The 14,018-nt window shown below is 49.2% G+C and overlaps 1 protein-coding gene across 1 annotated transcript in view; it reads right to left on the bottom strand.

Moving 5' to 3' along the window:
* The window catches only part of tgfb2 (transforming growth factor, beta 2), a 121,948-nt gene that overhangs the window by 15,439 nt on the left and 92,491 nt on the right, over positions 1 to 14,018 (bottom strand). Inside the window, exons 3-4 of the mRNA XM_072509352.1 lie at positions 7,779 to 7,911; positions 7,558 to 7,668 (exon numbers count right to left, since the gene is read on the bottom strand). Coding sequence (XP_072365453.1) covers positions 7,558 to 7,668; positions 7,779 to 7,911 — 244 coding nt within the window. The remainder of the gene's footprint in view (positions 1 to 7,557; positions 7,669 to 7,778; positions 7,912 to 14,018) is intronic.

The raw sequence follows: 14,018 nt of genomic DNA, 5'->3' as shown, positions 1-14,018 counted from the left end.
CTATCCAGAATCATCTTTGCAATCCTTTCCTCTACATCTCTGGAACTTTTCGGAAGCTTATAGAAAACTCCCAACAGGGTGACCTCTCCTTTCCTGTTTCTAACCTCAGCCCATACTACCTCAGTAGATGAGTCCTCATCAAACGTCCTTTCTGCCACCGTAATACTGTCCTTGACTAACAATGCCACACCTCCCCCTCTTTTACCACCTTCCCTGAGCTTACTGAAACATCTAAACTCCAGAACCTGCAACAACCATTCCTGTCCCTGCTCTATCCATGTCTCTGAAATGGCCACAACATCGAAGTCCCAGGTACCAACCCATGCTGCAAGTTCACCCACCTTATTCCGGATGCTCCTGGCGTTGAAGTAGACACATTTCAAACCACCTTCCTGCGTGTCGGTACACTCCTGCGACCTTGTAACCTTACTCATTACCTCACTACTCTCAACTTCCTGTACACTGTAGCTACAATTCCAGTTCCCATTCCCCTGATGAATTTGTTTAAACCCTCCCGAAGAGCATTAGCAAATTTCCCCCCCAGGATATTGGTACCCCTCTGGTTCAGGTGTAGACCATCCCGTTTGTAGAGGTCCCACCTACCCCAAAATGAGCCCCAATTATCCAGGTATCTGAATCCCTCCCTCCTGCACCATCGCTGTAGCCACATGTTCAACTGTTCTCTCTCCCTATTCCTCGTCTCCCTATCACGTGGCATGGGTAACAATCCAGAGATAATAACTCTGTTTGTTCTATCTCTAAGATTCCACCCTAGCTCCCTGAATACCTGACTTACATCCCCATCCCTATTCCTACCTAAGTCGTTGGTGCCTGTGTGGACCACAACTTGGGGCTGCTCCCCCTCCGGGACTCTGTGCCAGAGTCTGTGCCAGAGACCTGTACCCCGTAGCTTACCCCTGGTAAGTCCCCCACCCCCACCAGTATCCAAAGCGGTATACTTGTTACTAAGGGGAACGACCACAGGGGATCCCTGTACTGACTGCTTCCTCCCAGCCCCTCTCACCATCACCCATCTATCTTCATTCTTCGGAGTAACTACATCCCTGAAGCTTCTGTCTGTGACCACCTCTGTCTCCCGAATGATCTGAAGTTCATCCAGCTCCAGCTCCAGTTCCATGACACGGTTTCTGAGGAGCTGGAGATGGGTGAACTTCCCACAGGTGAAATCAGCAGGGACACTGAGAGTGTCCCTCACCTCAAACATTCTGCAGGAGGAACATTGCACTGCCTTCCCTGCCATCCCCTCTAGATAACTTGCGGATAAAACAAGAAAAAGAAAGAGCTTACCTGTTATCCCCTTGAATCCAATCGTCAATAGTATATTATAATTTGCTTACTTTTGAATTTGAATAAAATAAAATTAGCATTTCCCTGAGGTAACATCCAAGCTGTCGACACAAAGATGGGAATAATAGGTGCAGACCCAGCATTTGCAAGGTAATGAGGTGGATGAAGATCTTGTCCCTTAAGGGCACCCATTTCCACTGGAACCCCAAAAGGTTGATGACGGATCTTGCACCTTAAACTCTTTCTGAGGGTGACAAGCAGCTAGGTAAAATTGGACAAAAGGCAAGTAGCATTCCTTTTATTAAATTAGATTTTCAGTTCTGAAGGTCCTTTGGCTGTTGTTTGCCAAAGGAAGTTCCAAACGTCGGCGATTAATTTTGCAGCTACATTATTATTTCAGCTCCTGTTTCCTGGTACATAATGCTGTCAGGGATGGGCCTGCACCAAAGGTGTGGTCATCTCACCAATTACCACAGACTGCCATCTGCCTGAGAAAAGGGCAGCGAAGAAAATCGGCCCCATTGAGTTTGTGTGGACATACAGCTTTATTTTCTTAAGAGGATTAATCACCCCAAATTTGAGGGGCCTTAAATGGGTAAAAATTGACATTAATGAAACAATTCTCAAAAAGAGTGGCAACACAGCCAGCACCAAAGCAAGGAGCATAAAATGTACTGAACCTGAGCTGAAAGGGTCATTGCTAATTTCTTCAGCTCTCCTTCAGGCCTGCCTCAAGACTCCCATTTAGGCCCTGCTGTGGAAATCACTTCAATAATTGGTTGCACTAATTAAAGCCACTGAAATGTTTTAGTTCAGGTCTCTTAAGTTTTCACTTGGGTTTAAGTATTATCCCTGGTAACTGAAATGCTTTATTTGATTTTGAGAACTTAAAAGATTCAATGTAACATTACTGTGAAATTCTATAAATATGACCTAACTAAGGTCTGTTAACTTAAGGAATCTCTGGAATGCTTACTGTTTCCAGTAGCAAGATCCATTTTTCCAGCAACTGTAACGTACGTTACTGTAGCACTGTACTAAATGCAATGCTGCTCAAAATCCTGAATTCCAATGTCGGCCCAGAAGCGGTAGGGAGAGGTTAAGTCAATAAAACTGAGTTTTAAAAAAGCACTAATATAAGTTTAAAAACAGCTTCGCCTCAATATGGACATCGAACAAGTAAAATGTTAATGAGTTTATATTCTGGCATTTAGCTTTTTTAAAATATAAGAATATCAAAGCACTATTCTACAAATGCTGCTTTGGCATGAGTCCACTTTTGTTACCATTTTCTCACTGCTAGTAAATAGCACGTTTGATTCATTGGTTTGGCTTTGTTAGAGCACTTTTGTTATCAACAGTTGGACAATAATTGTTTATCAAAGAAAAAAGCCATATTAGAACAACAGCAGTAAACTCACTAGTCAGACAAGTCATCCCCATTAACATGAAACTCTGACCCACTGTCACAAAATGGGAAAATATTTTTACAGTAATTATCTATTTCTTGTTTTAAGAAGTAGTTGTCGCTGACATTCGAGAATGAATGTCCTCATCCCAAAGCAGCCACAAGGAAAATATTTGGAGAACGTTATAAAAATTCTTGGCTGTACAAATGATCTGTTTCAAAATCTATGTAAATATTGAGGCCATTTATTTTTGATGTCAAAAGAGTTCCCTCCACGGACCCTGACTGATCAGTATATGATTTAAAAAGTCTTGGATGCATTATTCAAACATGATCCTTTTCCTTTGAGAAATCTAAACAATTTTGATGAATGTCTATAAAGAACACAGCTGCTGCTTTCTCCCAACACCTCACCACCCAACAAGAAGGTAGGCTCAATTTTGATATATTATAAGTAGTGAGTGATGTATCATGATCTAGGTCTTCAGACATTGGCATAATTTCCCCAAAATATGGCAAAGTGTAATTTTCAGTGATTCCCGTCGGCCCAAGCGGAGTGTCCCGGGCTACAATTTTCAGGCACTTTGAAAAGATCCCCCTCCCCACGTGAAAAGCGCCACACCTGAAGCATGACGCGTCTGATTGGCTGCCCCGGGGGTCATCTGAGCACTTCAATGAAGGGGTGCTGCATTTAAACTGTTCCATAGCGCTTGCTCCCATTCAAGCCAAGAGGTTGGATGTGAGGACACCTGCTCCTAGATTTACAGAGGGAACACTCAGCTATTTGCTGGTTGCCGTGGCGGAGAGGCGGGCTACATATGCCCTCGGGCTGGCTGAAGACCCTCCAGCCAGATGACAAATCCCACCTGGGAGACGGTGGCAGCACTGGTCAGTGCCAGCGAGAAGACAGGTGTGCAGTGTAGGAAAAAGATGAATGACCTACTCAGCAAGGGTAAGTGCTCCCAGTCTCCTTTCTGCACTTCACCCGTCCGTCATCCCCAGAAAGTCACCTGGCTGACACATGCCACCACCTTGTAGGGTCCAGCAAGAGACCTCCCAGCAGCATTCCCAAACCCCCCGCCACCCCCCATCACTGCACTTCTCATCAGAACACCTGGCCCAGGGTTTTCTGGGCTTGTTTACCGTGGGCGCAAATCTCGTAATGGCCACTAACTCTCAAAAGAGGACTTTCTTTTGACAAAGAAGATCTGAAGTGAAAACCTGGTTGTGTTTCTGGGGCGATATATGTCGGATTTCAGTCAGAACCTAACACTTTGCCATTTTCTTCGGAAAATTCCGTCCCCTTCCTGCTTAGTTGCAGTGGCCACACATGCCAGGTGTCATCGACTTTTGACTTACCAGGCATCCAGCTCACATAATTCCCATTTGTGTTCCTGCAGGAGAAGATCATCCATAACTGCCTCAAGTGAGAAAATGAACAATGGGATGGCCGAGCTGAAGATCCTGACTCCCTAAGAGGAGAGGGAGGTGGAGCTCGCAGGGAAGGAGCAGCAGTGGGCCTGCACTGACAGCGAGGTTGACCAGTGACAGAAAAGTGAAGAGCCATTGCACCTTCATCCAGATAACTAGTCTCAGGTGAGTTCTTTGTTGTCCAAAACCTTGACCAGGCCATGTACCAAAACGAAGTCCCCTGCCTTGCAGGAACATCAACCAAAGAGCCAGGCCTGTCTACCAACAGTGTCGCCCCAGCCACCCTTGACATCACCTTGGAGGAAACCTTGAAGGAGGACACGGATGAAGCGTCACAGCTTTCACCTGCGCCATCCACCATCACAAGGATACACACCTCGGTAGGCAAACTTAGCAGGCAGGCTTCGGGTCACTTTCTTGTGAGCACAACACAGCTTCTACTGTACATCAAGTGGAGACAGGAGAGTCCCAAGAATCAGACAGTCAGAGGTTTGCTAGATTCCAGGACACAGCTGTGCCCAGGCAGATGACATGCCTCTGGACACATTTGTCCCTGGAGATGTAAAGGCAGAGCCGGGAACACCATGAAGGGGTGCCAACAACACTCCTGTGACTGCATTGCCGAATGAAGGAGTCCCAAAGCCTTCTGTCACAGATGTCATCATCGATGCGTAGCATACAGGTCAACACTACAACGATGGTGTCTGCAGTGGAAAACCTGGGGCAAGGGGTCAGATCCAAAGTATGGCTCAGTCCCTGATGACCATGGATGAGAGGTTCAAAACCATGGTGCAGATACTGGCAGGCCTCCAGGACTGGCAGCAGCAGATGAGGTTGAGGCGTCTGGAGCTCACTCCAGCTGTACCTCCATCCCACTGAGTAACCCAGTGACCCAGGAGCACCGGAGTGAGGAGGGTTCACTGGAGCACATCCCAGGACCATCCACCCAGGTGACCTTGAGAAACACCAGCCTATCTCAATCCCCTGTTCCTGAGATTGTCACAACTCAGGCGTAATGAGCAGAACAGGTGAATGCAACAAAACCAGTGTCACCCAAAAGTAGGCCGTAGCCCTCCAGGTACCGGCCCACCAGAGGATGCCCGCCAAGGGCATATCAGGCAACAGGGTGTGGAAGGTAGCAGGCTGACACCACCTCTGATGTGCATCCTTGGAATACATCAAGATGTAGTCGGAGGGTTTGCAAGTGTAGGGAATTGTAGAAGCACAGTGTGGGTATGGCTGAAGTTCGGCACAGATAGTTGGGGTCTTTATCACCTGTAACATCTGCACATTTCACTGTTTTAAATTTTATTGGTCTTCACAACCTTAAGGCCTCACTTTCGTTAACCCTCCTCCCAGTGTCATAGCGCTTCCCCACAACTGGACAAAGATCTTCTCACAGGCCCTCAATGTTAGGCAAATAGTGAGGCACTCTCACAGAGAATGTTTCATTAATTGTAATAGGACTCTGGCATGAATAGGTGACCCAAGACACTCGCCCCTAATACTCCTATTAGTGCTGAGGGACAAAGGAATCGAGAGCCAAACCTCACCTGCTCATGATCCAGAGAGTCAGCATTCTGGCAGCAAACAGTCAGGAGTCAGACCTAAAGACTAGCAGGCCATTCCACACTGCGAGTCATCATCATTCTCCTGCAATGACTGGGCAGCAGGTTCACAAGGACTCCTCAGCCCCACAACCCTGATGACTAAGATTTCTGCAACCCTTATCCTATGGTTGTGAGGGGTCACCACAGTGTGGGGGTGGGGACAGGGGGGAGCTTGTTGTCGGACAACATACTGGTCCTACTGCATGAAGCAGGAAGTGATGAGGGCTTCCCTAGCCCTTCTGCCCAACCCCAGCCCTTCCCTAGCCCTTCTGCTCAACCTCGCGTGGCCTCCCATCCTCTGGCTCCACATCAACCTATTCCTCTACTCCCACCAGGACGTCCTCCTCATATGAGGAAACATGACACTCCTCCAGGTCTTCATCAGTAAGTTTGCCACCCTGCTGTTGAGCAGGGTTATATAAGACCACCACAATGCTGGGGACAATACTAAAGGGCCCCACCAGACCTGTTGAGGCAGTGGAAGTGCCTCTTGAGGAGGCCGATGCACCGTTCTATCACAGACCGGGTGGCACTGTGAGCCTCATCGTATTGGGGCTTTGCTACAGTCTCAGGCCTCCGCACTGGAACCATCAGCAGAGACCTCACGGGATATCACTTGTCCCCAGCGAGTGATCCTTGAAAATTCTAGGTATTTGCGATTTCCCAAGAATGGAGATTTCATGCATGCTCCCAAGGCGGCCTTCAGGACGCGCGACAACGCAGAATCGCCGAGCAGAAACTTATAGCCAAGTTCCGCACACATGAGTGCGGCCTCAACCGGGACCTGGGATTCATGTCGCATTACATTCATCCCCCACCATCTGGCCTGCAAAATCCTACCAACTGTCCTGGCTTGACACAATTCACACCTCTTTAACCTGGGGTTACCCCATCTCTGGATCTGTAAAGATTTAATCACCTGCTAATGGTCGCATTCCAAGCATTGTTTGGCATCTTTGAATTTGTCTATATATATGTTTCTGGAACAGACCTCTTCATTCACCTGAGGAAGGAGCAGCGCTCCGAAAGCTAGTGACATTGAAACAAACCTGTTGGACTTTAACCTGGTGTTGTAAGACTTCGTACTGTGCTCACCCCAGTCCAACGCCGGCATCTCCACACCCTAGAAAATGGGCATACATGAACCTCATCTGGTGGTCACACACCAACTGTTGATGAAGGGAATCCCTGATGCCCTTCCTGAGCGTGAACCTGATCAGATCATCGAGATGGGCCCAGGGAAGATTGTGTTCTGAAATCTCGCTGGCACAAATCCCGTTTTTGACTCTTGTGATATTTAGCAGCCATTACGAGATATGCGCATGTGGCTAAAGGACTCATTAAATCCTGACCATTGTTTATAACCTTTTCGCATTAGCTATCTTCTTACTTGCAAGCTAGAGACTACACAATTCTTTCCAAGTCCTGCACGCAGTGGTGATGAGTGATTAATTGCGCCAAATTCTTGCAGTGCACATTGTGAATATTTTACTGTGAAGTCCATTCAAAATTATACTAATAGTAAAATTATAGCAGATGACATTGGGTTTGTGCCAAGGTATTTTTAACTGATACTATTTCTTTAGAAGAGCCAGCATTGTTGATGTATCAACCAGCAAAACACACAATGGCCAAGGTAGATGACAAGAAGCTGTGACAAACTCAGGACCAAAGAAACATTTACATTGAGTTACAACACAGATAACTTTAGCTGAAACCATGGATATCCAGAGACAAAAGAAGTGCCATTGCCCTTGTTCAGACTACGTGAAATGTTGTAAAAATTGTCATATTAATTACCTGCAAATCTGGCTTCCAGCTCTTCGCTCTTATTTGGTATAATATAATTATTTGAAGGCACAAATGTGCAACATGGGCAATGTAGACTTATCTTAAATCCAAGGTTTCTGTCTGCAAAACACAAAATATCAAATAATTGAAGACATAGCTTAAACGAACATTTCGCAAAATCAAAAGCATTACACTCCAAATATACTTAATATGCAACTGCAAAAGGTTACCTCGATGGAGCAGCCATTCATTAACTGTCTCAGTCACATCAAAGGACAGCCATTCTCCTTCTGTTCTTGTTCGTACTACTTTACTGTCAATATACCGCTGGGATGGAGATGAAGGTTCTTTAGATTTTAGAATCTGAGAATAAGAATGTAACAATGGTAAATTTTTCTGACTACATCAATGTCAATCAAAGACCACCAATGGAATTCTCCGTCAGCGGTATCCTCCGGTCCGCCGGCAGCACACCCGCGCCCACGGGTTTTCCGATGGCGTGGGGTGGCCACAATGGGAAACCCCATTGACAAGCTGCGGGAATGGAGAATCCTGCTGCTGGTGGGAGCGCTCCACACCGGAAAAAATGCTGGCTTACCGGAGAAACCCGCCCCAATACTTTTTAACCAAGAATGGGACAGATATTTGCTATTATTCAGAACTTTGATGTAAATCACTGGAGTGGCAAACTGATAGCTGACATCATCTTAATGAGGTCATTGCAAAACACTTTTTCCAACGAAGGATGCCAGATGTGGCAGGAGGACTCAGTCACGGAGCTGGCTTGTGCACAGAAGAAAATCAAAACAAACCTTTTTGTAGAACCAAATCGAATCTAGGAGGCACTCAGAGTAAGAGATCTAAGGCCTTCAGTAAATTAAGCCCTCAAATACCTTCATCTTGCCTTTTGAAAATCAAATGGCAAAAACATCGATAGGAAAGCAGGGCAGGGTATGAAATTCCGAGCCAATAATTGAAATCTTATGCAAAGAATAGTTTTATCACAAAGGGTAATGGAAATGTGGAGTGATCTCTACTAAAATGCTATGGATATCTGGCCAACTGAAATTTTGATGACTAGGACCATACGTTTTATTGAGTCACAGTACTGAAGGATATAGAGAAATGGTGGATAAATAGAATTGAAGTACATTTAGGTATTTATTTTCCCATTAAGGCAACACCACTTTTCTCAGGGAATCCACAACGCTGATATGCCTCCCTCAGTTTTGATTGAATTGAATCATGGCATGCTTCCCCAACTTTACAGCGCTTCCTGGTGATTGAACTCCTATTCTCTGCCAAGGATTCAAAGTCCAATGGATCCATGCCCTTACATATTCCCTGACAGTGGCAATCACAGATAAAGATCCATCTGTGAATTGAAGACCTCCTTAATTAGAATCTCCCACTCAGGTTTCTATCTATTCCTGACTTTATAATAGATCTCAGACCTGTGGCTATGGTTTACAGCTAATATTTACACTTCTACAGTCTTGAATATTCCACAAATTGAATATATTCATTGAAGACCTTTCCAGATAGTACAAAGGTCTTCCACACACAAAAAATACTTGACTGAAAATTCAGGCTGTTTTGTAAAACTTCTCTATTAGAAAGAATTACTAGCAATGTGCATCACACATCATGTATATTAGATAATGTTATATTGAGGGATGATAAATCAAAGCTGAAGTCGACCCACCTCTTTCAATTTTACTCGCTGACGTCCAGTTGTATTTTTTGAAACAATCTAGAGAGGAGGTTTCCACTGTTTACTATTTGCAGCAAAATTGAAAACATTGTAAAGATCACAGATGCGATTTAACTGGGAAAAAAATCTATGTACAATTTTGGGCGTGTTTATCGGGGTGTTTCTTGGTGGCTGCAGCATCGAGAAACATCTGGCTATTTAACTGCACTTTGCTATTTTTTTTGGCCTTGTGAAGGTTCTCTCCGCTGAGGTCGCACTTAGTCATTTCCTGCCGGCGAGCAAAGGCTCTGTGCAGATTGGGGTGCCATTTTATCCGGCTGTCCCGATCTCGCCACGATGCGCCCTGCCCCGCCCAACCTCGGGGTGGCCCTCAGAAACACCCCTCACCCCCCCCCCCCGCCCCCCCCCCCCCACCTAGTAAGACCCTCCAAGTCTAATCCTGGGCAGTGCCAACCTGGCAGTGCCCCTGTCAGCCTTGCAGTGGTACCCTGGCAGTGTCAGGCTGGCACTTCCATGGTGCCCGGGTGGCACTGCCAGTGCCAAGATGCCCGGGTGCGAAAGGGAGTTCCAGGGTGCCACCCTGCCCTATCCCCGACTGCCCAGGGGTGTTTAATGGTCTGAGAGAGCGCCCTAGGTGCCATTACGACTGGTCTATGTTTGTGGAAACCAGTACGAAATGGCATCCTGTTGAGGATTCCCAGGCGCAGCCGTTAGGCCCTGAAGGTGGGAAAATCCTGCATTTAAATGAGCCCAATATTGCCAGTTTAAATATGTTGATCTGGATCACGTGTAGTGAGGGCGAGATCCAGAATGTGATGTTTCGCGAGACTCCATTAAATAGGGCAAGGCGCTTTCAGCGTCGCAAATCTGGCGAGTTTTCTCATGAGATTCAGTGGACTCGTCACGCCAAGTCGGGCGCAACGAGTCCGTTAAATCTCACCCGACATTTATAACTCAATATGAACAGTAACATATTCCCCTGTCATCCTCTGTATATTGCTCAATGTTGACGCACTCTTCGCACAGGAGGAATGTAGCGCACCAATTACTCACTCAAGTCGAGAAGTGATGAAGTCAATCAAGGCTTTATTAAGCAAGACTTGTTCCCCAGCAGCTCAGTTACAGAATGCGGCTGCTGGGAGAACTCGAGCTCTTATACTCCGCCTTCAGGGCGGAGCCAGAAGGCGGCAGATCCAACCAGGACCCGGGACCTGTCAGCCAATAGCCTCTCGGCTTCACAGGTACCGTATTACCTCTAATACATACCACCACATTCACCCCTTGTTGAAAAAGAACCCGGCGGGGTGGTGGTTCGCATGGTGGTCGGGGTTTATGAAGGCTGGTCCTGGAACAAATTTCAAACAGTGGCTATGTATTGTGCCCAACCGTTAACTATGTACAAGTTATATCAGGATTATTATGTACAGGTTTTGTCAGAATCATTATGTACAGGTGTTGTCAGAGTTATTTACAAGTTTTTCTGGTGTCACGCGGATTCCACGAGTTGCGCGGGTGCCCTGGTCATCCTTGTCGATCGCCTCAGCCCCGGTGGTGGTGCAGGTGCTGGCTCGGGCACTGTCATCTCTGGAAGGGTTGCGCTGTTCGTTCCTGTTTCTTTACTCCTGGGCGGGCACGGGAGGAGGACAGATCCACCCGGGAAGGGGGTGGTTGTGGGGTGCGCCGGTGGCAGGGAGGGGGTGTTCGGTGTTGGGAGTGTGTGTGTGTTTCCGGCGGGCGGCAGGTCCCGCAGGGAGACCGTGTCCTGTCGGCCGTCGGGGTATGCCACGTAAAGTATTGGGGGTTGCATGGAGAAGGTGAACCCTCTCGACCAACGGGTCCGATTTGTGCGCCCGCACATGCTTTCGGAGCAAGATGGGTCCTGGGACTTCCAGCCAGGTCGGCAGCAATGTTCCGGAGGAGGACTTCCTAGGGAAGACAAGGAGGCGCTCGTGAGGCGTTTGGTTAGTGGTGGTACACAACAGCGACCGGATGGAGTGGAGGGCATCCGGGAAGACTTCCTGTCACCGGGAAATTTCTGGACCGTAGGGCCAGTAGGACGGTCTCTCTCTCTACCTGACCATTCCCCCGGGGGTTCTCCCTCTCTACCTGACCGTTCCCCCGGGGGTTGTAGCTGGTCGTCCTGCTCGAGGCAATGCCCTTGCTGAGCAGGAACTGACGCAGCTCATCGCTCACGAAGGAGGACCCCCTGTTGCTATGGATGTACGTGGGGAAACCGAACAGTGTAAAGATGGTGCCGAGGGCTTTAATGACTGTGGTCGCTGTCATGTCGGGGCAGGGGATGGCGAAGGGGAAACGGGAGTACTCGTCCACCACGTTCAGGAAGTATGCGTTGCGGTCGGTGGAAGGGAGGGGGCCTTTGAAATCCAAACTGAGGCGTTCAAAGGGACGGGAAGCCTTTATCAGGTGCGCTCTATCTGGCCTGAAAAAGTGCGGTTTGCACTCTACGCAGATTTGGCAGTTCCTGGTGACTGTACGGACCTCCTCCACAGAGTAGGGGAGGTTGCGGGGCTACACGAAATGGTAGAATCGAGTGACCCCCGGGTGGCAGAGGTCCTCGTGGAGGGCCTGGAGGCGGTCTACTTGTGCGTTGGCACATGTGCCGTGGGATAGGGCATCGGACGGCTCGTTCAGCTTTCCAGGACGATACAAGATCTCATAGTTATAGGTGGAGAGCTCAATCCTCCACCTCAGGATCCTGTCATTCTTAATTTTGCCCCGCTGTGCATTACCGAACATAAAGGCTACCGACTGTTGGGTCAGTGAGGAAAGTGAATCTCCTGCTGGCCAGCTAATGCCTCCAATGTCGCACAGCTTCCACTATGGCTTGGGCTTCCTTTTCCACTGAGAAGTGGCGGATTTCTGAGGCGTGGAAGGTCCAGGAGAAAAAACCACGGGTCTGCCCGCTTGGTTGAGAGTGGCCGCCAGAGCTACGTCGGATGCGTCACTCTCGACTTGGAAGGGGAGGGACTCGTCGATAGCATGCATCGCGGCCTTTGCGATATCCACTTTGATGCGGTTGAAGGCCTGGCAGGCCTCTGTCGACAGGGGGGAAGGTAGTGGACTGGATTAACGGGCGGGCCTTGTCTGCGTACTGGGGAACCCACTGGGCGTAATACGAAAAGAAGCCCAGGCAGCGTTTCAGGGCTTTGGAGCAGTGGGGGAGGGGAAATTCCATGAGGGGGCGCATGCGTTCGGGGTCGGGGCCTATCACTCCATTGCGCACTACGTATCCCAGGGTGGCCAGATGGTTGGTGCTAAAAACGCATTTTATCTCATTATAGGTGAGGTTCAGGGCGTTAGCGGTCTGGAGGAATTTGCGGAGGTTGGCGTCGTGGTCCTGCTGGTCATGGCCGCAGATTGTTACGTTGTCGAGGTATGGGAACGTGGCCCGCAAACCGTGCTGGTCAACCATTCGGTCCATCTCCCGTTGGAAGATCGCGACTCCATTCGTGACGCCAAATGGGAACCTTAGAAAATGGTAGAGACGCCCGTCTGCCTCGAAGGCCGTGTACTTGCGGTCACTCGGGCGAATGGGGAGCTGATGGTATGCAGACTTGAGGTCCACGGTGGAAAAGACGTTGTACTGTGCAATCCGATTGACCATGTCGGATATGCGGGGGAGAGGGTACGCATCTAGCTGCATGTACCTATTGATGGTCTGACTATAGTCTACGACCATCCTCTTCTTCTCCCCGGTCTGCACAACTACCACCTGGGCTCTCCAGGGACTATTGCTGGCCTGGATTATGCCTTCCTTCAGCAGCCGCTGGACTTCGGACCGGATAAACGTCTGGTGCTGGGCGCTGCATCGTCTGCTCCTAGTGGCGACGGGCATGCAATCCGGGGTGAGGTTCGCAAACAAGGAAGGCGGTTCAACCTTGAGGGTTGCGAGGCTGCAGATAGTGAGTGGGGGTATTGGGCCGCCGAATTGGAACGTTAGGCTCTGGGGTTACACTGGAAGTCTAACCCCAATAGAGTGGGAGCGCAGAGTTGGGGGAGGACGTAAAGCCTATCGTTTTTAAACTCCCTCCCTTGCACCGTTAGGTTCGCGATGCAGAACCCTTGGATCTCTACTGAATGGGACCCCGCTGCCAGGAAAATCTTTTGGGTGCTCGGACGAATGGAAAGAAAACAGCGTCTTACCGTATCCGGGTGGTTAAAACTTCCTGTGCTCCCAGAGTCGATCAAGCATGGCGTCTCGTACCCGTTGATCAGCACCGTTGTTGTTGCCGTCTGGAGCGTCTGGGGCCACGATTGGTCCAGGGTCACCGAAGCCAGTCATGGTTGGAGCATTGCGGCGTTTTCTTCAGACCCCGTGGAGCTGTCTATGCTGGGGTCCTTGGCTATCAGCCAAAATGGCCGCCCCCATGAATCGCACGTGGCCGGGGGGGGGTCACAGGATGGCGGCACCCATCCTCCCCTCTTGGTGTCCGGGACCCAAAATGGCGGCGCCCGCGGGCTGCATGTGGATCGTTGGGGGGGCTGAGTCTGCTGTCCCCGTTCTCCGCTAGGACTGGCATACTGCTGCGTAATGCCCCTTTTTGCCGCAGCTTTTACAAGTCGCTGAGCGGGCCGGGCAGCGCTGCCGGGGGTGTTTCGCCTGCCCGCAAAAATAGCAGCGGGGTCCACCGGGATGGTCTGATGCTCTAGCCGCGCAGGCTTGCGGGGTGCCGGGGAGTCGGTCGCAACGGGGTCCACGGAGCCCAAGGGGCTGCCGCGCGGTCGGGGCCGTAGT

This window comes from Scyliorhinus torazame, chromosome 1 (genome assembly GCF_047496885.1).
Source record: "Scyliorhinus torazame isolate Kashiwa2021f chromosome 1, sScyTor2.1, whole genome shotgun sequence".
NCBI classification, from domain to species: Eukaryota; Metazoa; Chordata; class Chondrichthyes; order Carcharhiniformes; family Scyliorhinidae; genus Scyliorhinus; species Scyliorhinus torazame.
Note: the sequence above shows the minus strand (reverse complement) of the source record. Positions and strands in the feature narration are given on the sequence as shown.